Source organism: Culex quinquefasciatus, chromosome 3, assembly GCF_015732765.1.
Source record: "Culex quinquefasciatus strain JHB chromosome 3, VPISU_Cqui_1.0_pri_paternal, whole genome shotgun sequence".
NCBI classification, from domain to species: Eukaryota; Metazoa; Arthropoda; class Insecta; order Diptera; family Culicidae; genus Culex; species Culex quinquefasciatus.
Window position 1 is genome coordinate 22,955,372 of NC_051863.1, and position 24,701 is coordinate 22,980,072.

General features: G+C 39.3%; 1 protein-coding gene across 1 annotated transcript; it reads right to left on the minus strand.

The window, feature by feature from the left end:
* LOC6047793 (mitochondrial nicotinamide adenine dinucleotide transporter SLC25A51) lies at window positions 1-23,780 on the minus strand. The gene is made up of 3 exons (XM_038264072.1): window positions 22,532-23,780; window positions 849-978; window positions 1-792 (listed from the first exon to the last, which is right to left on the minus strand). The coding sequence occupies exons 1-3, from the start codon at window positions 22,996-22,998 to the stop codon at window positions 508-510; spliced, it is 882 nt and encodes a 293-aa protein (XP_038120000.1). The 5' UTR covers window positions 22,999-23,780; the 3' UTR covers window positions 1-507.
* Between the last annotated feature and the right edge of the window lie 921 nt (window positions 23,781-24,701).

The window sequence follows — 24,701 nt, forward strand, 5'->3', positions numbered from 1 at the left end:
CCAGTGTTCACTTCATTAATTTTTAAATCTATTATTGTGCTTCAACATTCACAATTCAACAGCCACGCTGTTGCTTTTATTTTCTGCTTTTAGCACCCACTGCTAACTCTATCACTCTTACTCGTGTAAACCTCTAAAATAGTAGCACTTTTTGTTCATCAGTAATTTGTTACAAACACAAGCAGTTTGGCTAATTTCGGTTTCGGTTGTCTAGATTTGCTTAAAACGCGTCAGAAATGAAGTGGATAGTGTGTGGTACGTGTTTTAAATGCACAGAACGCGGGAGTTGGACTCATTCAGGGGGGCTCAGCGTGAACGAGAAACATTGAACTAATTCGCACACACACACAACTTTACAGACAGATTACAGATTTCTATATATTTACAAGTTTTCGAAACGCATACAAGAAAGCATTCGAAGAATATTTTGACCTACCTGTACAACGCTTTCAGCATGTTTGTCCTAGAGACTAGAAAATACTACACAACACACCCACCATTTGGTCGCTAGTAGAACACCTTCTTGAGCTGTTCGTACGCGCTGTTCATGATGCCCCAGCTGAAGAAGGCCCGCGTGCAGTTCATGCTGACGCCCTTGTACACGTTCCGCAGCTTCCGGTCGCGCTCGTTGTACACCTGCTGCAGCGCCACCCACATGCTCTCGTTCGGGCCGCCCAGCTTGCTCTGCATCGTCACCTTGAGCACGTTGATCGGATAGAACACCGAACTGATGAACGCGCCGATGCAGGCCCCCGCGAAGAACTCCTGCGTCCGCTGGGTTACCGCCGTGGCCTTAAAAGTAACAATGTTTACGTCACATTTCAAAGGAAGAACTAGGATTATCTCACTCTTTTCGGTAACCGCCGGTCCGCCTCCTCGCGCATCACGAAGAACATCGCGTTCGAGGGACCGTTGCGCCACAGGATGGGGACGAGGCCCCGGTACAGCTCCCGGAAGCCGTGCTCGATGTAGATCAGTCTGGAAAGAAGGAAGGACAAGATAGAATGTGTATTAAAATTTATCATTTGATTGATCTTTCATAATCCACAATTGAAATGAATTTGTTTCTTTCTAATAGAATCTCATAATGTAAAAAGCTTCAGAATAGTAATCAGGGGAAATACACCCATTTTAAGCGGTCATGATTGAAAGATGCTGGATAATCTAGTGTGTTCCTTAAATTTGCTAAATTCAAGTACACCAACGAGTAGAGTAACTTTTCGGGAACATTTCTATTTATTTTCACTTTTACTAAACGTTATTCTATTCCTTTTACAAGCATTTAAAACAAATATTTCCCAAATGTATTCTAATCAGACGAGAATGCATTGGGCCACGCCCATTTTTCTATTTTCGGCTTAGTTCTTTTTTCTTCCAGCGCTCTTTCGTGAAAAGTAGCATTTATAGGGAAAGTTTCCTGGCATCACTGGCTCACTCCAACAGGCGCTGCTGGTGGTGTTGGTGGCCACCATTTGTTCTTTATTTGTCTTCGCTTCTCACTCGGTTTTCTTCAGCCTTCGGTTGGAATGGGTCGTCAAAAGTCAAACGTCAAAAGAATGGGGGCGTTTGTTTTTTTGATGGCGCTTGCTAATTATTTACATGTTTCGGGACTATTTTTCAAGTGAGTGACTAACTAATGTGCAAAAGAACATGTTGCCGGTAGTTGGAAGCAATTTCATATCTTAAGGGTGCACAACAACCAAGGAAGTGGTTGTTTTCTCATTCCAAAATGGTCGAACTTACGGACCCAATCCTGCAAGAATCTGATTGTACAAATAGTCAAACTTTGTTGTAAATAACTACGAAGACAGTAATTTAGAGGATGAATAAAAAATTTTATCGATAGTTTCCATTGTATTGAAGATACTAAAATGTCTGCAACAGAAATCTGGGTGCAAAAGCTGCGTGCTTACTGGAGGCGGTACTGTTGCTGATACGTTTATAGCCTAAATAGTATTTTTGGAGGTTTTAACCTGGCCATGGTCTTCGTTTCGTACATACACTTATGGTACTCGGGTCTATATGACCCAGAAATGTTTTTGGCTGCCAAAATTCGGAATCTTGACCGATTTTGGATGTCATGGCCGCAAATGAAAGGTTAGAAAGTTTACTTTGCGATTCCGACTGGCAGAACCGGTTTTGGGCACTGTGGCCACCGGGAACCTGCTACAACCGAAAAAAGTCCTTTTTGAGGCCCCGAATTTGAGGACCTGTATCTCCGGAACGATAACACATAGCGGGTTGCTTCCAGTTGCATTTGACGGGTAATAACCTCAACTTTGAGCTCTCGTAGAGATTATTTGTCAAAAGTGGACACCGGTTCCATTACCCCGGAACATCCGAAAAACATGATTTTTTCAGCTTTTGTTATAAAATCAACACATTAGTCAATTTTTTCAACCAGATTTTTTGTAAAATATTACATACTACCCCTAACTGTTTGGGATCGTTCCGGCCAACTGTGGCCAATCCGGAACCGGTTCCAGGGTACCACCAAAACGGTTCCAATAATGGTATCGCTAGAAACCCGTCATGTTGCATATCAAACTTCATGAAATTGAAAATTATGACCATCTGAGGTCATGCCGATATCCTCTGACTCAACCTGGTCACGCCAGAACCGGTTACCGGTGGCCACTGGGGGACATTTCCGGAGAATGCAGGGAAGCATATCATGCGACATATCAAACATCATGAAATTGAAAATTATGACCATCTGAGGTCATACCGATAACCTCTGACCCAACTTGGTCACTCCGGAACCGATTACCGGTGGCCACTGGGGGACAATTTGGGAGTATGCAAGGAAGCATATCATGCGACATATCAAACGTCATGAAATAGAAAATTATGACCACCTAAGGTCATGCCAATATCCTATGACCCAACCTGGACGCGCCGGAACCGGTTATCCGAGGCCACTGGGGGACACTGCCGGAGTATGCAAAGAACCCTACCATGCGACGTATCAAACTTCATGAAATAGAAAATTATGACCATGTGAGGTCATGCCAATATCCTATGACCCAACCTGGTCACTCCGGAACCGGTTACTGGTGGCCACTGGGGGACACTTCCGGAGTATGCAGGGAAGCATATCATGCGACATATCAAACTTCATGAAATAGAAAATTACGATTATCTGAGGTCATGCCGATATCCTATGACCCAACCTGGTCACGCCGGAATCGGTTACCGGTGGACAGCAGGTTCCCGGTGGCCACAGTGCCCATAACCGGTTCTGCTAGTCGGAATCGCAAAGTAGACATTCTAACCTACTTTGTGAACGAACCGGTCAAGGTTCCGAATTTTGGCAGCCAAAAACATTTCTGGGTCATATAGACCCGAGTACCATAAGTGTGACTTTTTTCTGGGGGGCACTTCCGGTGGCCATCGGAAGTCCATTTTTGGCTCAAATGTGTGTCTTGGTAAGATACACAAAGTCATAAAATTTCAGCTCTGTAAGTGCCAAAGGTCAAAAGTTACGATAACTTTTATAATGCTCTTGGGTCATATAGACCCGAAGACCATGCCCGGGTTAATCGAGCATCAAACTCTCCATATGACGAAGATAGGTGTTTGGTTAGAAAGGTATATTTCCCAGAGGCGTCGCGTCCACCTTTTCAACCTGTTCATAGAACAGGTGATCATTTTGATTTCTTTCTGAAGAAAGAATTAAAATATGTTCATCAAAATAACTGAAAGAACACGCCAACTCTTCTTGGAATCATGAAACAGCCAAGCGCATTCGTATAATAGAGCGTCAATGGAAATTCTCCCAAGCAGCCGCCAACCTGTCCGAATTTCTCCATGCACGAGTTCCCATACAACGCATCCAAAAATACACAGAAAGACCCTCCTATTTGTACACGCGAGCAGAGAGAGAGAGCAAAATCTAAAGTTTTCTCTCTCTCTTTGAACTTTGCTCTCTCCCTGCTCGCGTCTCGGCTCGCGCGCTTTTATGTCGACTGTCCAAAAGCTTTCATGCACACCCTGAACTAGCACATTCATACCGTCCAGCGTGTACAAATAGGGGGGTCTTTCTGTGTATTTTTGTATGGGAACTCGTGCATGAAGAAATTCGGACGGGTTGGCGGCTGCTTGGGAGAATTTTCAGTGCGCGTTAGATTTTCACTGAGAACTCATGGCTACGAATGCGCTTGGCTGTTCCATGATTCAAAGACGATTTGGAGTGTTTGCTCAAATATTTTTGTAAAACTTTTTTAATTGTTATAAATAGTAGAATGGCATGTTGCTTCCAAAAAGCGTTTTTAACTGAAATAAAGTAATAAATAGCTCAGGAGCGGCCGTGGCTGACTGGTTACGGTGTTCGCTTTATAAGCGAATGGTTCTGGGTTCGATGCCCATCTGCTCCCAACGTGAAAGATTAGAACACAGAAATTAGAAATGATAAATATGAACGAAAAATCAAAGTCGCTCGAGACGGGGTTCGATCCTCCGTCCTTTGGATTGGTAAGCAAAAATGCTAACCACTAGGCCATAACGACTTGGTGAACTTGGACTGGAATTAGGAATACTGTTACAGAGAGCGAGTTGTGGCGCTATAACCACGGCAAATAGTGTCCAGGGCATTCGTGGAAATACAATGTCCCATCCCAGAGGGTTCCGGAGTACCAAACCTTCTTAGCATGGTGCTCCCAACGAATACAACCAAAATTTCGGAGCGTATGGTGGTGTGTCCCCACGCTTCTTCCTCCCCTGTCGATTCAGAATTGTGTTGTTGTTCGAACACTCCGTGCTCAAACTCAACCCAATTACGAGTCATCTCTGCGATACGGCTTTACGCAGTAGGCCTGGCCGCTTTAACGCTTGTGATGTTTCAATGCATTCCGATGCAATGGCGCACTACAAATGTTAATAAATGACAAGAAGAGTGCTAGGCGTCATCTAACCTAAGGTACTCTCCAGGATCCCTTCGAAAGATTGGCTGTGCTAGGGTCTGATTAGATTAGATTTGATTAGATTAGAAATAAAGTAATAAATAGCTCAGTTAAAAGTGAGCAAGCAAGTTCATCGACAGATTCGCAAAATAATTTGGAAGAAAATAGAACACAATCTTTAAGGGGTTACATACATGTATATCTGAAAAAAGTCAGAGGATGATGTGAGAACACACTTAGTTTTGTTTAAAATCTTTTTTCAGGGCAATAAAATATACATTTTCATCAATTATCAAAATAATTTTGAAGACATTTGGTTGTAGCATTGCTGAGATATGGCTATTTGAAGTCAGCAGTTCCAAAAAAAACGGGTGCCACGATATCTTAACACTGTCTTGACCAAATCGGCTCAAAATTTTAGTGAAGACTCCTTAAACCGATTCCGTGTGCATGACGAAGCCCGATTTACAAAAAGTTTATTATAAAAAAAGATAAGAATATTTTTGTGTTTTTCGTATAAAAAAACCGTTAGTTTTTAATTTTTGATTTTTTTTAAAAGCAAATCTTAAAAATTGGGCTTTGTTATGCACACGGGATCTGTCTTGAGAGTCTTCACCTCAAATTTCAGCCAATTTGGTCCATCCCATCTCGAGATATCGTGGCACCCGTAAATCAACTCGGCGTTTAGAGTATAACGCCAACAAAGTTTGACAGCCCGCCTTGCACATGGCAAAATTTTGAGCTTAAATCGTCTCTTACTCAGTTTAATCATGAAATATCTTCATGAAACTTTCAGGAGTGATTGATAATCATCTTATGAGTAGATTTAAAAAATATTCTGTAATATAAAATTTGATGATTTTCTACATGTATGTAACTCTTAAACCTTCCAAGCATACAATAATTTCCTTAACATGTTGTTTATCCAAAAACAAAAATCAAAATAAAGCTTAAATAAGCTGTTGTAAAAATGTTTGCTTGGTTTGAATTCTTGAGTTTTGATTGTTTCCATTTTTTTGGGAAAATTTTATAAAGTGATGTTTTTTATTTTATTTTTTGTAGATTTATATTGAGATATGAGATGCAGTAAAATAACAAAAAATAACAGATTTTCTATACTTAACTATGGCAATTATTTTTTATTTCTGGCTATCAATGGAGCATTTCCATTCGAGCCGTTTTTGCTTTTTTCTACAATGTATTCCTTATGGGAGAAATGTCATTTCGACCACTCGAATCGGGTGCTCCATTCAAAATTTGTTATAGAGCAATTTCCAGGTAATTGTCCTTTCAGAAATTCCTTACTAAATATATTTATCCATTTCCAAAGGCTTTCTAAAACTTGTGAAAACATTTGAACATTTGAATTAACAAATCTAGAGTTTTTAAAGGTCCTATAAACTATTGTGTTTCACATGTTATAGGACCTTTTCAATAAAAAACTCTAGGAAAGTGTTCGTGAAAACACTAAGAACGATATTATTCGTAGAAGCAAACTTGACGTTTCGTAAACTTTTATACGTTTAATAAAAAAAAATCGAACGACATAATGATTTGATTCATATCACGGTTTATTTTATGAATACTTTTAAACGTGCATGTCATAAGCACTCTGATAGCCTTTTTTAGATATTTGTTAGCTGTAAAAACGACACAGTTTTATATTTTTAATTTTCAAATTTATTAAATTTGATTTATCTAAATAATTCATTGATAGTTTTTGTTACACCATGGTGTCATATCGGCAAAGTGTACGGATTTTTGTTCAGCAAGAGTTGGTAGCCTTAGACATAAGACAATGGTCAGTATGGAGACTTTTATGTAAAATTGTCTGGAAAATCGATCCCCACTACTGGTTTTTAAAAATTTTTACGTTTAGACCACTTTGCAAAAAAAAAACAGTTTTAGTCAATGATTTTTGTATTTTTTTAGAAGAGACATACCATCCTGCATTTTTTGTCAGTCTTTTGGTAACATTTTAGGCTATTTCCTCAAAAATTTTGAACCAAAAAAAATCGTGACATCACCTTTAAATTTAAGTTTTAGACTTAAAAATAAAAAAATCTCATAGATGTGGCGTGTATTTTTGTTTTAGTGTATTTTTTTTTCAGAAAGCCCGTCCAATTTCCTATAAGTTTGTCTTTGACCACTTTTTGATACGATGCAACGGCTTCGAGATACAGTAATTTTTAAATTGCAAAATACAAAAATATTTAAATACCTTACGCCCTTCTCAAATGTTATTTTCGAGTACTATTGGTTCATATACACAAAAATGGCTTATATAGGCCCATGATAACATGTCTACAAAATTTAATTGAAATCGGAGAGGTTCGGGTACAAAAGTACCAGAAAACTAGAGCACGTGATTTCAGGATTAGAATGGACAACAACCGGAATGTTTGCTTTGTGAGAATTGAGAATAATGAATAATTTTTGCTCTAATCTAATCCAATGGAAGATAAGAGCAATTCTCTACGAAATCGGTCTTTTTTCTTAAATTTTAATTTATGTATTTTTTAATCCGACTGAAACTTTTTTGGTGCCTTCGGTATGCCCAAGGAAGCCATTTTGCATCATTAGTTTGTCCATATAATTTTCCATACAAATTTGGCAGCTGTCCATACAAAAATGATGTATGAAAATTCAAAAATCTGTATCTTTTGAAGGATTTTTTTGATCGAGGTCTTCGGCAAGGTTGTAGGTATGGATATGAACTACACTGAAAAAAAATGATACACGGTAAAAAAAATTTGGTGATTTTTTATTTAACTTTTTGTCACTGAAACTTGATTTTCAAAAAACACAATTTTTATTTTGTTTTATTTTTTGATATGTTTTAAGGGGCATAAAACGCCAACTTTTCAAAAATTTCCAGGTTGTGCAAAAAATCTTTGACCGAGTAATGATTTTTTTTATCAATACTGATTTTTTCAAAAAATCGATATATCGGTCGTAAAATTTTCAACTTCATTTTTCGATGAAAAATCAAATTTGCACTTAAAAAGTACTTTAGTGAAATTTTGATAAAGTGCACCGTTTTCAAGTTAAGGCCATTTTTAGGTAACTTTTTTCAAAATAGTCGCAGTTTTTCATTTTTTTTTAATTTGTGCACCTGTTTGCTCACTTTTGAAAAAAATATTTTTGAAAAGCTGAGCAAATTCGCTATATTTTGCGATTTTGAACTTTGTTGATACGACCCTTAGTTGCTGAGGTATTGCCATGCAAATGTTTAAAAACATGAAAATTGATGTTTTCCAAGTATCACCCAAACAATCCACCATTTTCTAACGTCGATATCTCAACAACTAATGGTTCGATTTCCAATGTTAAAATATAAAACATTTGTGAAATTTTCCGATCTTTTCGAAAACAATAATTTCAAACAAAAATAAATCAAGACTAACATTTCAATAGGGCCAAATATTCAATATTACGCCCTTTTGAAATGTTAGTCTTGTGTCACATGAGTTTTGAGGGGTTAGTAAGATGGGTATCACGTCAGGATTCATTATGGTAGGGATTTTGACCATAATGATTTTTTTATCGGTATATGTTTTTTAATCTTAGGCAGGCAAAAACGTATACGATTCAAGATTGTAATCAAACCTTGTGGCTTTGAATGTCAATAAAAAAAATAAATTCATATTTGCATTTAAATTTACTATTAAAATCCTATAACAAATGTTCAGTATTATTTTCTAAAGGAAACATTAAATTTTATTAAAGATCCATAATTGACAGACGATTTAACAAGATTTTAGCGAGAAAAAACTCGAATCGAAAGAACATCGAATTTTTTTAAAAATTCTAAAGATTTTTAAATCAACTCAAACATGCTTAAAGCGATTCTAAACGCAGGGAAAGGCATTTTAAATTTATTTCAGCTAATTGTACATACATTTCCATTGAAATTAAGTTTTTTTTTTGAAAAATTTGAAGATTTAAACAACATTTGTACCAGCCTTATAAAATGACAAATTTACTCGAAAGTTATATTGCTGATATTTTTTCCGGAGCAAATGTGGACGCGATTTCGGATTTAACGACTTAGATCAATTACAAAATAATGTAAAACCTGTTTCAGAACAAGTAATTACGAAACGACATCACGGCGAACATTTTTACCATCTTCACACAAATCTCCCCAGCAAATACAACTCCACTCAGCGCCAACCCAACGGCCAGCGCCATCCAGGCGGGTTTCATATCGGCAAAGAGCAGCGTCTCATCCGCCTCCTCCGCGGCCCGTATCACACGATCGCCGGCCTTCAGCTTGATCATCATTGGCCAGTACACGCTGATGAGGCCACTCTCGAGCAGGGCCGCATTCGTGTACTCCAGAACCGGCTTGAACGGGTTTCGGAGCGACAGGATGTACAACCTCGGGATGGTTCCGAGCGACTGGTCCAGGATGCTGTACCGGTAGAGCCGTTGGACGGGGTCGTAGTACTTGGGCAGGACCAATTCGGCCACCTCACGTTCCACGATGTGGGCGTGGATCTTGTCCATGTTGAGGATCGTCTCCGTACTGTTGACCATAATGCTGCCTAGTAGATGGTTCTCTGCGGCATCCGGATATCCGAGAAAGTTTACCTTGATCTTGATTCCGGACTCCATCAGCTCTTGAAGAGTGTGAATTTCTTGCGTGGCAGGTTTGCTGACCATCATAGCAAGGAGTTTCGTTTCGTAGGCACACGTGGTGAAGAAAATGAACTCCATCACCGACAGCAAAACGAACTTTTCCCAAAGACCAGCAGTGTTAAGGTCGTATCGCTCGAATCCGCAGACGACCAGCAAGATCGGATCGTTTCGAAAATGTGAAGGAAACAGTAGTCTGAGGGTTTCGGCAGCTCCCAGTATCAACGCTACCAGAACCCAAACCTCCCAATCGAACGGAAAGGTGAACAGCTGTACAAACGTGAGTTGAGATTTCGGAACCAGAACTACGACGTCGTCGGTCAACCCGGTGAACAGAAACCGAAAGCCTTGCGTCCCAACACTGTTGATATGGTACTCGGAGAGGTCGATATCTACCTTGTTCTTTTCGAAATGCTCAATATAGCAGAGATCTTTCATGACCGTAACCTTAGAAATTGTGCAATTGGGGATAGACCTTTGCAGAGTTGTGTTCATATAAGCAGCAGTTTCCTTCATCCACCTCCACACTGCCCTGGCGGAATCAATCCATTTCTTGCTAACAAACGTGATCGGTCTTCCGTGCATATCACGCATCATGCTACGACTGAACAATCCACTCGGATGCGCCAGATAGTCAAGCTGAACCCTCTTGACCAAATCTACAGCAAACATTCGGCGACGTTTGGCATCCAAATAGACCACGCTGCAAAACGATAGTTGTCTAACCACAAGATTACAAAAATTATAATCTTTCGAAATGCTATCAACAAGCACCAGCAGTTTGGAACGCGGACTAAACGTTTTCAGCACTTGGCGAAACTTTTGATGACCAAGCATCAAATTCTTCGGTTCTATTACCACCAGCAAATGCTCCACCGGTAGCAACTCCAACCCCGCGCTGCCAATTCTGTGTGTGATAACAATCTTGGACACCGACCCGAGTTGAGGCGCTCGAAGAACCTCCTGCAGGACATCATCGGCGGCAAACATTCGATACAGGACGCAGCTGGAAACGCCCGGCACGGTGGCTTCCAAGTGCTTGATTACGGATACCACGTAGAGGGCCGTTTCGGAGTTCGATGCGGAGGCGGAACCGACGGCACAGGAAAGCAGCAAGATTGGGAAAATCCATTGTGTGGGATCCATGCTATCAACCCGAATAGTGATTTGCTTTAAACCTATTCGATATTATGTACTATTTTAAGTGCACTTCGTCAAATAATAATTTTATCTATTTTAAACAAATGAAATCTCATCCACCGATAAAAGTCAGTACAGTTACTCCGAAATCCATCAGTGTATGGAAAGGCAATATGAAGATTTCACGAATGTTTCATATTTTAACATTGAAAATCGGACCATTAGTTGCTGAGAATCGACATTAGAAAATGGTGGGTTGTTTAGGTGAAATTTAGAAAACTTCAATTTGCGTGCTTCTTTTACTTAAAGTGGTTGTATCTCAGCAACCCGAGGTCCAATCTTCAATGTCTCTAAGACAATTTTATAAAAAATATTTTTAGAAATGGTCACAATTTTTAAGAATAGAAAGACTGCAAATATTTAGCTAAAATCAAACATTCGGTGGCTATATCTTGAAAACAGAGCCGTTTATCAAAAAATCTTTAAAGTACTTTCCAATTGGAAATACAATTTTACATTAAAAAATTTCGTCAAAATTGTTTTTGCATAAAATTTCGATTTTTTCCAAAAATCAAATTTTTTTCAAAAATTTATAACTCGGCGGCATATTTATTTATAAAAAAATCCGCATTGTTTTCCGTGTACCTGTTTTTTCTCAATAGTCCTCAACAATACCACACACTTTGCCGAAGACACCAAATTGATCAGAAAATTCAAATCCAAAAAGATCGGAAAATTTTACGAATGTTTCATGTATTAACATTGAAAATCGGACCATTAGTTGCTGATATATCGTCATTAGAAAATGGTGGGTTGTTTTGGTGAGACTTAGAAAACTCAAATTTTCGTGTTTCTTTTTCTTAAAGCGGCTCTATCTCAGCAACCCGATGTCCAATCTTCAATGTCTCTTAGACAATTGTATAGCTAATTTTCTGAACTTTTCAAAAAAAATATTTTTAGAAATGGTCACTCAAGGTCACTATTTTTAAAAATTGAAAAACTGCAAATATTTAGCTAAAATCAAACATTCGGTGGCTATATCTTGAAAACAGAGCCCTTTATCAAAAAATCTTTAAAGTACTTTTCGATTGGAAATACAATTTTACATTAAAAAATTTCGTCAAATTTGTTTTTGCATAAAATTTCGTTTTTTCCAAAAATCACTATTTTTTCAAAAACTCATAACTCGGCGGCAGATTTTTTGACCATGTTTCTCTATGGCCCAAAAGTTGCGGATTTTTGTCCCCTAAACCATATCAAAAAATCTCGAAAATCAAAAAATACGTATTTTGGGAAATTGAGTTTTAGTGAAAAAAAGTTGATAAAAAAATCTGCAATTTTTTTTTCCGTGTGCCTATTTTTTTCTCACTTATCCTCAACAATACCTACAACTTTGCCGAAGACACCAAATTGATCAGAAAATTCACTCAAAAGTTACAGCTGTTTGAATATTCACATACCATTTTTGTATGGACAGCAGCCAAAATTGTATGGGTGAACCAATAGGGTGGAATCTAGTTATATGGGAAAATTAAAAATGATAAAAATCCAATCAGCAACACATTTTTCGGGTCCCTTTTAGGGTCCCTAACAACCTCCCAAAATTTGGCGCAAGGCAAATGAAATTTGTATGGAAATTTCTATGGCGAAACTTGCATTTTCACATTTTTTTTCATTGGCAGAATGTTTGAGTTTCACTGATTATTTCAATACACTACTTTTGAAAACTCTGTATCTTTTTTGTGAAGCACTTTAGCACCATACTGTCTTCGGGAGAGTTGTTAAGGACATCCAGGGCTATACTTCTGCGGTGTTAGTTTCATAAAATAATAAAACATGAATTTTGTAGAATCAAAAATGTCACCCTAAAAGGGACCCAAAAAATTGTGTTGCTGAAAAAAAACAATTTTCGATTCCACCCTAGTGAACCAATGACACAAAATAGCTTATTTGGTCATAGGGAAGGCCCCCTCAAAGTTTGAGCCAAATCAAAAAATACAAATAAAATCCATTTCCGGGTTTGGTAGAGAATTGCTCATCGGCTCTTTGGCCACTAGGGTGCCCAGAATATGGGACTTTTTCTCAAAACATCGCTCCACAAGCTGAATATTGTTCCTTGGGCTATTTTAGGACTCTGGGCCAAATATGAGCAAAATCGGTCAACTTTAACTCATTGATACTCGAACGGTGCGCTACCTCCATCCAAATATTCCCAAAAGTGAGATTCTCATTCAAAATTTCATTGTTATCCGAGCATTCGTTGGTGAAGGTTGTCTGAATCAACATGACTCGTCGCGTCCCGGCGCAAAACGCCGGCAATATTGCCCTACCTGCGGCTCAAGCAGGCAAAAAAGTGGGAATTTCCAAAAGGAAGGTTGAGGCCTCAACTGATGGCCAAAAACCGGGATTTCCAAAAGGAAGGTGCTTTTGGAAGTGACATCGAACAGCAAAAAGACGAAAAAGAGCGACGGTACTGTACCGATGGATGAGGAGGAGGAGAACTCTTCGTCGCACGAGGAGCAGCTATTGAAGAACAACAAGTTCGCTGGACTGCCTGACGAGGACCAGGTAGCGGAAGCAAAGGAGAATGAAGTGAAACAGCGAAAGGAGAAACTGCCTCCTTTTTATGTGAGGCAATCAGCAGCAACGATCGACTTTCGAGCGGGGCTGGTTGAACTCATCAAGTCTGGGAAAGTCCTAGGCAACATTCGTCTGTGTCAGGACGGATTTAAGGTGCTGGTGCAATCCAGGCAGCACTATCAACTGGTCAAGGATTACTTGACCGAAAACGAGGCGGAGTACTTTACCCATGATGTCGTCATGGATAAGCCGTACAAAATCGTCGTCAGAGGTCTGTACGACATGCCAGTGGAGGAATTAGCTGCCGAGCTAAAAGTTTTGAAACTGGATGTGTTGGCCGTGCACAAAATGAGCCGACGCAACAAAGACATCAAGTACCGTGACCAGCTCTACCTGCTGCATTTGGCTAAGGGATCGACGACGCTTCCTGAGCTGAAGGCAATCCGAGCGGTTTTCAACATTATCGTGTCGTGGGAGCGATACCGACCAGTGCATCGTGACGTCACACAATGCTTCAACTGCCTGGGCTTCGGGCACGGAGGTAAGAACTGCCACCTGAAGCGTCGTTGCGCCAAATGTGGTACCGATGCGCACATCACATCCCAGTGCATCCAAGATTCGCTGGTGAAGTGCCTCAACTGCAACGGTGAGCACTCGTCAACCGACCGAAAGTGCCCCAAGAGAGCTGAGTTCGTGAAAATTCGGCAGCAAGCATCGACGAAGAATCAGCCTCAGCGTCGTAGAACTCCTCCAGCCCTGGTGGAGCAAAATTTCCACCTCTTCAACCGCGACGCCAGGTCCCGAACTTGGCACCGTTGCCGTTGGATCCCAGGAAGAGAGCTGAGATGAATCATCCACGGCCGGGTTCCAGCCAGGAGCCGAGACCGCCACCACCGGGCTTCAGCCAGGAGCCAAGACCAACCCAAGAACCAGCAGTTGAGGAAAATGGTAATGATCTTTACACCTCAACCGAACTCCTCAATATTTTCAAACAGATGTCCGCTGCACTGCGTGGATGCAAAACCAAGACCCAGCAGATTGAAGTGCTGACCTCGTTCGTCATCCAGTATGGATCGTAGGTCCCTCAAGCTGCTGAATTGGAACGCTTGCTCCATTAGGAGGAAGAATTTAGAGCTGGTGGATTTTCTTCGCGAGAAGGAGATCGACGTAGCTGCCATCACGGAAACTCATCTGAAGCCCGGTGAAAAAGTTTATCTGCAAAACTACAAGATCGCGACGCAGCTCGACAGGACCACCTCTGGAGGAGGAGGTGTGCTTGTCGCTGTTCATCGTGATCTCAAGCCACGCCGGCTGCCACACTTTAAGCTGGACATCATCGAGGCCGTTGGGGTGGAAATTCCCACTTCGGTTGGCCCAGTACTCTTCATTGCTGCATACTGCCCACGTCAGGTGAATGCCAGAGATGGTTCAGCAGCAAAACTGAAGAGCGATATCCAGAAGCTGACACGGCGGAGCGCAAAGTACATCATCGCTGGTGACCTCAACGCGAAGCATGAAGTTTGGGGCAACAGCAGGAGGAATCGGAACGGAGTGATTCTGCACAACGATCTGCAAAACGGATACTACAACGTTGTGAGTCCGGATCGTCCAACGAGGGTGGCTCGGTCTGGGAATCACTCAATCATCGACTTCTTCATTACCAATATGGCTGAGAACGTGGCTCATCCTGAGGTGTTTGAAGAGTTGAGTTCTGATCACTATCCGGTGGTTGTGGAGGTTGGAGCTTCCGTTACTCCGCAGCGGCAACCAACCCGGAAAGATTACCACAACGTTGACTGGCAGCAGTTTCAGCAAGTGGTAGACAGCAACATCGACTATGATCAACACCCGGAAACTTCTGCCGATATTGATCGTTCGCTGGAGGTGATCCAGCAGGCTATCAACCAAGCAGAGGCTGCCAACGTTCGGGAGGTTCCTGTTAATTTTAAGGTAACTGATATTGACGTAGATACTAAACACTTGATTAGACTTAGGAATGTTTATAGGAGACAATATCAACGGACTGGGGACTATGACAAAAGATTTCAGTGAACAATTTGAACAAAATCATACAAGACCGACTTGACAATATCAGAAATCAAGAATTTTCAAAACATGTAAGCCAGCTTGGGAATTATTCAAAACCATTTTGGAAACTTTCAAAAGTTCTTAAAAACAAACCAAAGCCTATTCCTCCTCTTATTGTTGAGGATTCTCGTTTGATTACATCCGAGGAAAAGGCAAATGCACTTGGGCTTCATTTTGTTAGTTCACATAATCTTGGCGCTTCCATGACCAGCCGTAAAGAAACATCAGTTGCCAATAGTATTTCAACAATCAATGACTCTACCTTTGAATTTCCTGCAGATTCCCATGTTTCTGGTGAGGAAGTCAAAGTTGCAGTTAAACAAATGAAAAATATGAAAGCTCCTGGCTTTGATAACATTTTAATCTGGTGTTGAAAAAACAGAGTGATCAGTTCTTTCAACATCTAGCCAATATTTTCAATAAATGTTTGCAACTTGGTTACTTCCCTACCAATTGGAAGCTGGGCAAAGTCATACCAATTTTGAAGCCTCAAAAGATCCAACATCGCCAACAAGTTATCGTCCCATTAGTCTTTTGAGTAGTCTGTCCAAACTCTTTGAGAAGGTCATCTATTCAAGGCTTTTGGATTTTACCAACGATAATAATATAATTTTGAATGAGCAGTTTGGCTTCCGAAAGGGACATAATACTGCTCATCAGCTTACGAGAGTAACCAAAATCATCAAGCAGAACAAGCTTGAGTCTAAATCAACTGCTATGGCTTTGTTGGATGTTGAGAAGGCTTTTGACAATGTTTGGCATGATGGTTTGATACATAAACTGTATTTATACGGTTTTCCAATGTATCTTATCAAAATTATCCAGCACTATCTTTCGGAGAGATCGTTCAGGGTTTTCTGAATGGGATTGCTTCTGGATTATTCAACATTGATGCTGGGGTTCCCCAAGGAAGTATTCTTGGCCCACTTCTGTACAATATTTTTACATCTGATTTGCCTACTCTTCCTGGTAATGGTGTGTTGTCACTTTTTGCTGATGACACTGCCGTTATTTATAAGGGTAAAATAACCAGATATTTAGTTGGCCGTCTTCAGAAGGGTCTTGACGTTCTTTCCGAATACTTTGGCGACTGGAAAATTCGCATAAATGCAGCCAAAACTCAAACCATCATTTTTCCACTTTCCAAATCGGCCAGATTTGTCCCAAAGGATGATGTTTTGATTAAAATGAATGATGTTTCGATACCCTGGTCAAAGGAAGTTGTCTATTTAGGTCTCATACTTGACTCGAAACTTTGTTTCGGCAGCATGTAGACAAAATATTGAACAAGTGCAGCATTCTCATCAGGTGTTTGTATCCTTTAATTAACAGAAAATCAAAGCTTTCTTTGAAAAATAAGTTAGCAGTTTACAAACAAATAATTTACCCCGTTATTGAGTATGCAGTACCTGTTTGGGAGTGTTGCGCTAGAACTCATAAATTGAAGCTCCAGCGTGTCCAAAACAAGGTACTCAAAATGGTTTTGAATGTTCCTGGCTGGACAAGATCAAGTGAGGTTCATGAATTAGCAGAAGTAAAAATGTTGGATCAGAAGATTCAAGAGAAATGTTTGAAATTCAGGGAAAAATGTGCTATTTCTGAATACCCCTTGATTCAAGGATTGGTTTAGTTTATGGTAAGTTTAAGTTAGTTTTAGGTTAGGTTATGTTTTCTTGACATTTTTTTTTTACTCATTGTACCTAGTGTTACAAAAATGATAAATCATATACTTTTAAAGTTATGAAAATAAACAGTGTTTAAATCACGAAAAGCAAACTAAAGCTGAAGAGCCACAGCTGACCACTTATTATGTAAACCAAATGTAATTATTATAAGAAAGATTCAATAAAGTATATTTAATTCAAAAAAAAAAAATTCATTCAAAATTTAATACTCTACAACTTTGTAGAACATACCGAAGCTATAAAACTCTATTCCGAATAGTTCTTAGCAATTTAAAAACGTCATTTTTGTATTCAAAACATTTTTTTTCTCCATCTTTAAGCTCGGGTATCAAAAATAACCAAAAAATACTGTTTTCCGCTTGTGGAGCAGGGGGTCATTTTTTTGTGGGCACCCTATTGGCCACACACCGTCAAAGCGGCATTTGCGACCTTTACAAATTTTAGGCTAGAAAGGCCAACCTATCACCTTTCATTTGCGTATAAGACAGCTAAAATCGGTTGAAATGGCGGGCACTTGGGATTTTTGAAAAAAAGTGTTTTCTTTTTTTCGAAAATCAACGAAAATTGTCATTTTTTGGAGCACCCTAACACAGCGTAGGTTATTTCGACCAAGGAACTCTCAGAAAAAAATGGATCCCGATCCGAGCACTTTTGTTTTTTTTTACCATGCTGTTTTCGTGGGGAATTGCTGTTTGGTACCAAATATTGCGTATTTCAATTGAGCAATTCTCTACGAAATCGGTCTTTTTTAGGAATTTTAATTTTTGTATTTTTTAATCCGACTGAAACTTTTTTGGTGCCTTCGGTATGCCCAAGGAAGCCATTTTGCATCATTAGTTTGTGCATATAATATTCCATACAAATTTGGCAGCTGTCCATACACAAAAATGATGTATGAAAATTAAAAAATCTGTATCTTTTGAAGAAATTTTTTGATCGATTTGGTATCTTCGGCAAAGTTGTAGGTATGGATAATGACTACAATTATACACGGTAATAAAATTTTAGTGATTTTTTATTTAACTTTTTGTCACTAAAACTAAATTGCAAAAAAAAACAATATTTTTAATTTTTTTTCATTTTTTGATATGTTTTAGACGACATCAAATGCCAACTTTTCAGAAATTTCCAGGTTGTGCAAAACATCTTTGACAGAGTTATGAATTTTTGAATCAATACTGATTTTTTCAAAAAATCGAAATATTGGTCGCAAAAATTTTTCACCTTCATTTTTCGATGTGAAATTTTGATAAAGTGCACCGTTTTCAAGTTATTTTTTTTTTTTTTGAGGGTGATCCAGCCGCACATCGTTGATGTCGAAACCTCTAAACTGGGCCCTCGTCCTGTCAAGTCCGTCAGTAGTCTTGTCGTACATTACAACTAGAATCAGATCTGCCAATGAATTAGTACACTTCGACCAAATAAACACTGACGCTGTATGGATCTGACTCTAGAATAAATGCACAGTTGTGTGTTATTCATAAGTCCAAAATGTTCAATTATTCATATAAGTCCAAATTTTCATTTGCGGATAACTACCTAACTTGAATTGAATACAAGATTTAAAGTAACATATCCGAAAGCTACTCTTATCTCAAATCCCAGACATTTTAATTAATAGCAAAAAAAACGTTTTTTTTTTTTTTGTAAAACCTGTCTGGCTTCTTTTAAAAAACAAATAAAAATTAATAACAGTTCACATTTTACAAGTCGTGAATTGAAAAAGAGACGACCATTTGATCGTCATAATTCCAGTAGATCCTCGATTCGCAACAATGGTCGATACAATCATAATCCGACAACCGTTAGTTCAACAGATCAACGAACTTAGTCCGATATCATTTCACTATTGATTGATCGAGACTCTACGAAAATTTTGACAAATCATAATGGTTTTTATGCTACTTGAATGAAAATCACCGATTCTGATAGAATTACTAAATTCACTGTTACTAATTTTGTCCCTAAATAACTAAAGGCAAAGTATAACAAGTTGATATTTATAGTAAAAATCCTAAATTCTACAAAAACTAAATTTAAAAAACTAAATAAAAAAAAAATTAAAAACCCGCATCTTAACCTGACACCCACATTAAGATAGGGAAAAATCACATATGTAGCGGTTCATTGTACAAATGTGATATTTCCACTATCGGAGAACCTCCTTGTTTCGATGACAGCTTACCGGCCATCGATTAAGCCCTGAGACTGCGCCAAAGTGGGTTCTCGCAGCATGAAGTGGTGTCCATGTGTAAAAATGGAAGCTTCAGCAATATACTGAACACTTCGATTTTAATTCCACATCGAATCAAATCATACTCTTTGCCAAACAAGCATCAAACCTATGACACTCATTATGACAAAGCCCAGGGAGTGCACCGTTTTCAAGTTATAGCCATTTTTATGTAACTTTTTTCAAAATAGTCGCAGTTATTGATTTTTTCAAAATAATGCCCATGTTTGCCAACTTTTGAAAAAAATATTTTTGATGAGCTGAGAAAATTCTTCATATTTTGCTTTTTGGCACTTGGTTGATACGACCCTTAGTTGCTGAGATACCCAGTCACGAAATATTCTAGCAGAGCTGGTTCTGTCAGAATCCTGCTAGAACGGTGAAACATTTCTGCTAGAGTTCTGTAAGAATATCCAGCTCTGTTAGAACTCTGCTAGAATCCTGTGAGAACGCCGTGACTGGGTATTGCCATGCAAGTGTTTAAATTCTTCATGCACTTCCATTCGAGCAGTTTTTGCTTTTTTCTACAATGTATTTCTTATGGAGCGAACTGTCAAAAACTGCTCGACTGCGGGTGCTCCATTAGATGGCCAAGAGAAAAAAAATATTTTTACAAAATTTTAACTTAAAAGGCTGTATTACAGCAACCACACACAATGTACAAAGTCTGAATATTTTCAAAATACAGAGAAAATTTCCGACAATTTTCACTTTTTGACATAAGGCTTTCTAGCCGAATGAATTTGACTAAAAAACGAGTATGTTTGCGGAAAACCTGCGGCCCTCGGTGCGCGGCCGGTCTGTCAACGCGAGCGTCGTTGCGTGCTTTTTGCAAGGATCTGACACGCATGCAGTTTTTTGAAGTCAGCGCCAGAGACGCTGTCAATAGACAAATCCAGCGAAAGCTCAACCCTGCTTTTTGATGGTGAGAGATTTGACAGCTCCCATACTAAATGTCTCGATTTTCATACTTTTTGTTAATTATCTTTTAAAATAAAATACTTAACATATGAAAACTATATATTTTTGGTGCCCAAAATTCCTGCTGAATCGAATGGTGTACTTATCTCCATTGCAAATTTTTTGAGCAGTTTTCATTTTAATAATATTCTAGACACATTTTGTGCACCTAATCAATCAATACTTTTATCATAAATAATCATTTTATTGCTTAAAATTGAGTTTTTCTGAGGTCCCATATTCAAATACATGGAAGCTGTCATTTCTAACACCATTGGCCACCTAGCGGCCATTTCAAACTGGATTCATCTATATGGTTTACGTGTGGTTTTTGAAAAAGTCGTATGAAATCATTATTTTTCCATACATAATTATTTTTCCAAATAATTTTTTTGTGAGTATCCACTATCTTTTGCAGATATATTTGAGATAATTAAAAGTATTACGTAACGTAAATTAATCCACATTTAACAATTCTAATATCAAAATATTACAAAGTTTTACTTGACCATCCAAGCAATATATCACAATACAGTAAACTAAAAATGATAGATCCAATTTCCTTGAAACAACTTAAATTACGTTTGACTCTTCCTGGCCGTTGGTTTAGAATACATTGCGCTTTTAAAATACTCACTGAATTTCCATCGAAAATCTTTTAAACTAGTTTTTCATTGAACACCAAAAGGGTGATATGCCAACATTAGTTTCTCGATGGAATTAAATGCTGATCCCCAAGTTCAAGTCCGAGATTAAATGTAAATCTTTTTGAAGAAAAAAAATAAACTAAAAAAAGTTTTTTTTTCTTTCGAAATTATGAACGATGCGCATACGACCTTTTCAAACGTTACGCGCTAAAAACTTGGTTCGATCTTGGTTCGATTTTGACTTCACTCGCCTTGTATGTGGATGACAGTCGTGACGTAGCCGTGGCTTTTTGCCGTTGAAGTGGGTGACAAAAACAAACAACAATAAACGTCAGTCCGAAGAAGTTTTCAAGAGTCAGTCAGTCCGCTAACATTTCTAGATTAAATTTTCATTGGGTCCTATCTGCATAGGAATCCCATGGCTCATAGGTGTTTTTTAACATTTAATCTAGAGTTTATTTTTTTAACATTCTTTTGACTCAATGTTAGGCTAATTTTTAACAAATGTCAATCTAGTAACGTGTCGCCATAATAAAAATGTTTATTTCGACGGCATTTCAAAATGCATCATGCCCATTTTGACACTTTCTGGGATATTGCATATTATGAAAGTATTCCTAATAAGCTTCCTCCCAGCAAAAATTAGCAAAAGTTACTTCAGCAAAGTCTGTTTAATAATGGTTTTAAATAAAGTAACATAAACAAAATCTCTGGCATCAGCAGTGCCTGTTTACATAGTCAAATAAAAGACTACATGCAAGGTATGTAGATTAGTAAGGTAAGGCGGGTTTTCAAGCTGTCAAAATAGTTACCAAACTGAATCGTTTACTGAAATTTCAGTAGATGAAAATTCAGTAAAACTTTACTGAATTTCAGCAATAAAAATTTTGTGTGCAGTAATTTGTATTTTTTTTTTTTCAAAGTTAGCTTCTACAAATCTAATTAATCAAATTACACCACAATTTTCATCGTATTGTTTCCATAATTTGTAAAAAAAAGATGTGGCAATTTTTTTCTGTTTATTCAAGTTTTGGTAACAAGTCAATCATAAACCACGTAAACACTTTGGTTTTGTGAAAATAGATCCAAATGCCTAAGGTCGAAGGACAAAAGATCGAAAGGGCAACAGGTCGAAAATGTGTATTTTAGATAAAATACAACAAAACCAACTTTATTTTGTTTCAAAGAACATAAAATTCCAAATTAAATATTTAAATTTAGAATTTTTCTCATAAAACTATTCACGGAATTTAATATCTGGAAGAATACAAAAACTCTCAAGAATTACGAAAAAATAAATATTTGATTGAGAGAAACTGAAAAAAAAACAAACACAAATATGATAAAGAGCTCACAAAATATAGCAATAGAACTTTTAACCACTTTTGACATTTTGTTCACTTTCGACCTTATGTTTTTCGACCATTATCGCACATCACCAGCCCTTCTCTTCTTTTGTAAATTAATTATTCCTTCAGCAACGTCCGATCTAGATGCAGGTAGATACAGAGCTCAGTTGCTAATCAAAATTTGAGCTTTCGACCAAAAATGCAAACAACACAAAAAACGACTTCTGATAGCCACCCAGCAACACCGAATAAAAAGGCGTTCGTCAGCAAAAATCAAAAAAATATTTGACCATTTCATTAGACTCACCGAAAAGCATGATGCGTGTTCCGGTACTTGGCGTGGTACGTCGCGTCCGCCAGCAGCGTCTGGACGCGCTCGAACGGCATCAGCACCGCCTCCACCGTGCCGGCCGTCACGCCCGCAATGCTTTTGGCCACGTACTCGTTCATGCCGCACCACTCGACGAGCGGCCGCCTCGTCCCGTCGTACACGCCGAACATCACCGAGAGCGAGATTGTTTTCTGCGCCAACGGGGGAAAGATCCCCCGGTAAAGGAACGTGATGCCCTCGCCCCGGATCTGCCCGAAGGCCTGGTGCAGCTGGACGCCGTGCAGCATCTGGCGGAATATCATCTTGTAGATCGGGTACGTGACGGCGATGTTGACGAAGGCCGCCCCCCAACCGCACGCAAACTCCTTCCAGCAAAAGAGCGGGACTCGCGCGCCCGGTGACGCCACGGGTCGCGTGTCCATTTCCGGCCGCACCACGGCCATCGCCTGGGCCGTCGTTTCGTTTGACGCGGGAATTTTGACGAGTCTCGTTTCGAGAATGCTCGGTTTTATCAAATTGTTGCTCGTTCTTCTTTTAGATAATTAATTCACAGACGCTGCCAACTATCGACACGGTTCGCCGGCGTTGTCCTCCTTTCCCCTCACAGCAGTGGGACCGTTTCACGACGCAGGTCCCGTTCCGAAACACTCTGTTCTCATCGCGAACGCTTCCTCTTCGGTAAACAAAGTCATAGCAAATTACACCCACCAAAAATGACACAAAACAAACTCGGTGCGCGCAACAGATTGGCCCGTCGATTCCCGCGATCCCGTTCCCAACCCGCGGCGCGGCTTCTGTTATGTAACCCCGATGTGGTAATTGTGTGTCCAAAAGCGAGATTCTTCACAACACAATTACTCACTGAAACTAGAGCGCTAGCACACGCGCGCGGTCAACTCAGCATTGTCGTCACACACCTGCGCTTGGAGACGCGTTCCGCCGGACCGCACCGTTCTCTGCTTCCAGGCACCTGACTGCTCCAACGTTGTTCCAAGTGTTTTTGTTCCGAACCGATCGAGCGCGACGACGATAAGCCACTATCGTGTGGGTGGAAGATTCGCACCAAAAAGTAGTTATATCACCGAAAAGCGTAGATAGTATTGTTGACACAAGAATTTATCAAAAAATATACGCGAGATTTTTTACTTTTAATTTTGCGAGCTGATTTCGAGGGATTTTTGGGCGATTTTCTGTGTAATCGTTCGTTGAGCTGTCAAAAACAGCTGCAGCGGTGACGTTTCGCAAAAACAGGGGGTGATTCAACGAAAGAAATTTTTAAAGGATATAGAGCTGGAGAGTATTCGAGAGGCTGATTCGAGCAGTTTAATTAAGTGCAGAAAATATTTATAATACAGTCATCCCACATATTCGGAACACCCACAAACTCGGAACACTTTTGTAGTAATTTGTCAATAAGGCTTTCTAGTCAGAAATTTACCAATACATTCAAAGTATGTTTACATGACAGCTGGACATTTGTTTGCATCAGGTTTCCTATCTCTTTCTAGCAAAAAAAAAATTGTCAGGCGACTTCTAGCTGGTTTTTTGACTGACTGCCCGATATGTCAGCCAACATACTTCGCAGGGCTGTGACAGCTGCAGCTCGATCATCCCTGACTGAAAAGTCCGTCGGACGTCCGTCGTTTGTCGTCCGTGCAATCGTACGACGTCGCACGACAATGTCGCGCGACTTTCGCACGAATGTCAGACGTTTTTGCACCAAAATGTCGTATTTGTCGTACGATCGATAATCGAAATTGTTCGACATTGTCGTACGACATTCGACCGACGTCGCACGGTTTTGTTATTTAGGATGTCGTGCCTTTGTCGTGTGCTGTCATTTTGGTATTTTGAGGTTATTTTCAAAATAAAATTCACTTTGTTTATGTTTTTCATTATTTTTATTCATTTGTATTAGTTTGCACTCTCCTGGCACTTTGTTTTTGAAATATTCACTATCACTGCAGCCATACTTTTCTTAATTTCGCTTAGTGACGGGATTGGCCGTTGCACAAGAAGGAAATACAAACCGACTCCTTTTGGTCCGACGATGGCCAACCACTTTTGGAAAGGTTCTGCTTGTCTACCCTTCCAATGTTCGAGTGCTGCCCCGTGGGAAGTTTGTCCACCTCGATCGCCTTCACCC

Bases quoted from the DNA above. Each gene is read 5' to 3' on its own strand.
- LOC6047793 (XM_038264072.1), bottom strand. From the start codon at position 22,998: ATGGCCGTGGTGCGGCCGGAAATGGACACGCGACCCGTGGCGTCACCG. The intron at 979-22,531 runs GTGAGTCTAATG...CCTTCTTTCCAG, and splicing joins AACACGCATCATGCTTTTCG to ACTGATCTACATCGAGCACG. The intron at 793-848 runs GTGAGATAATCC...GTTACTTTTAAG, and splicing joins ACCGGCGGTTACCGAAAAGA to GCCACGGCGGTAACCCAGCG.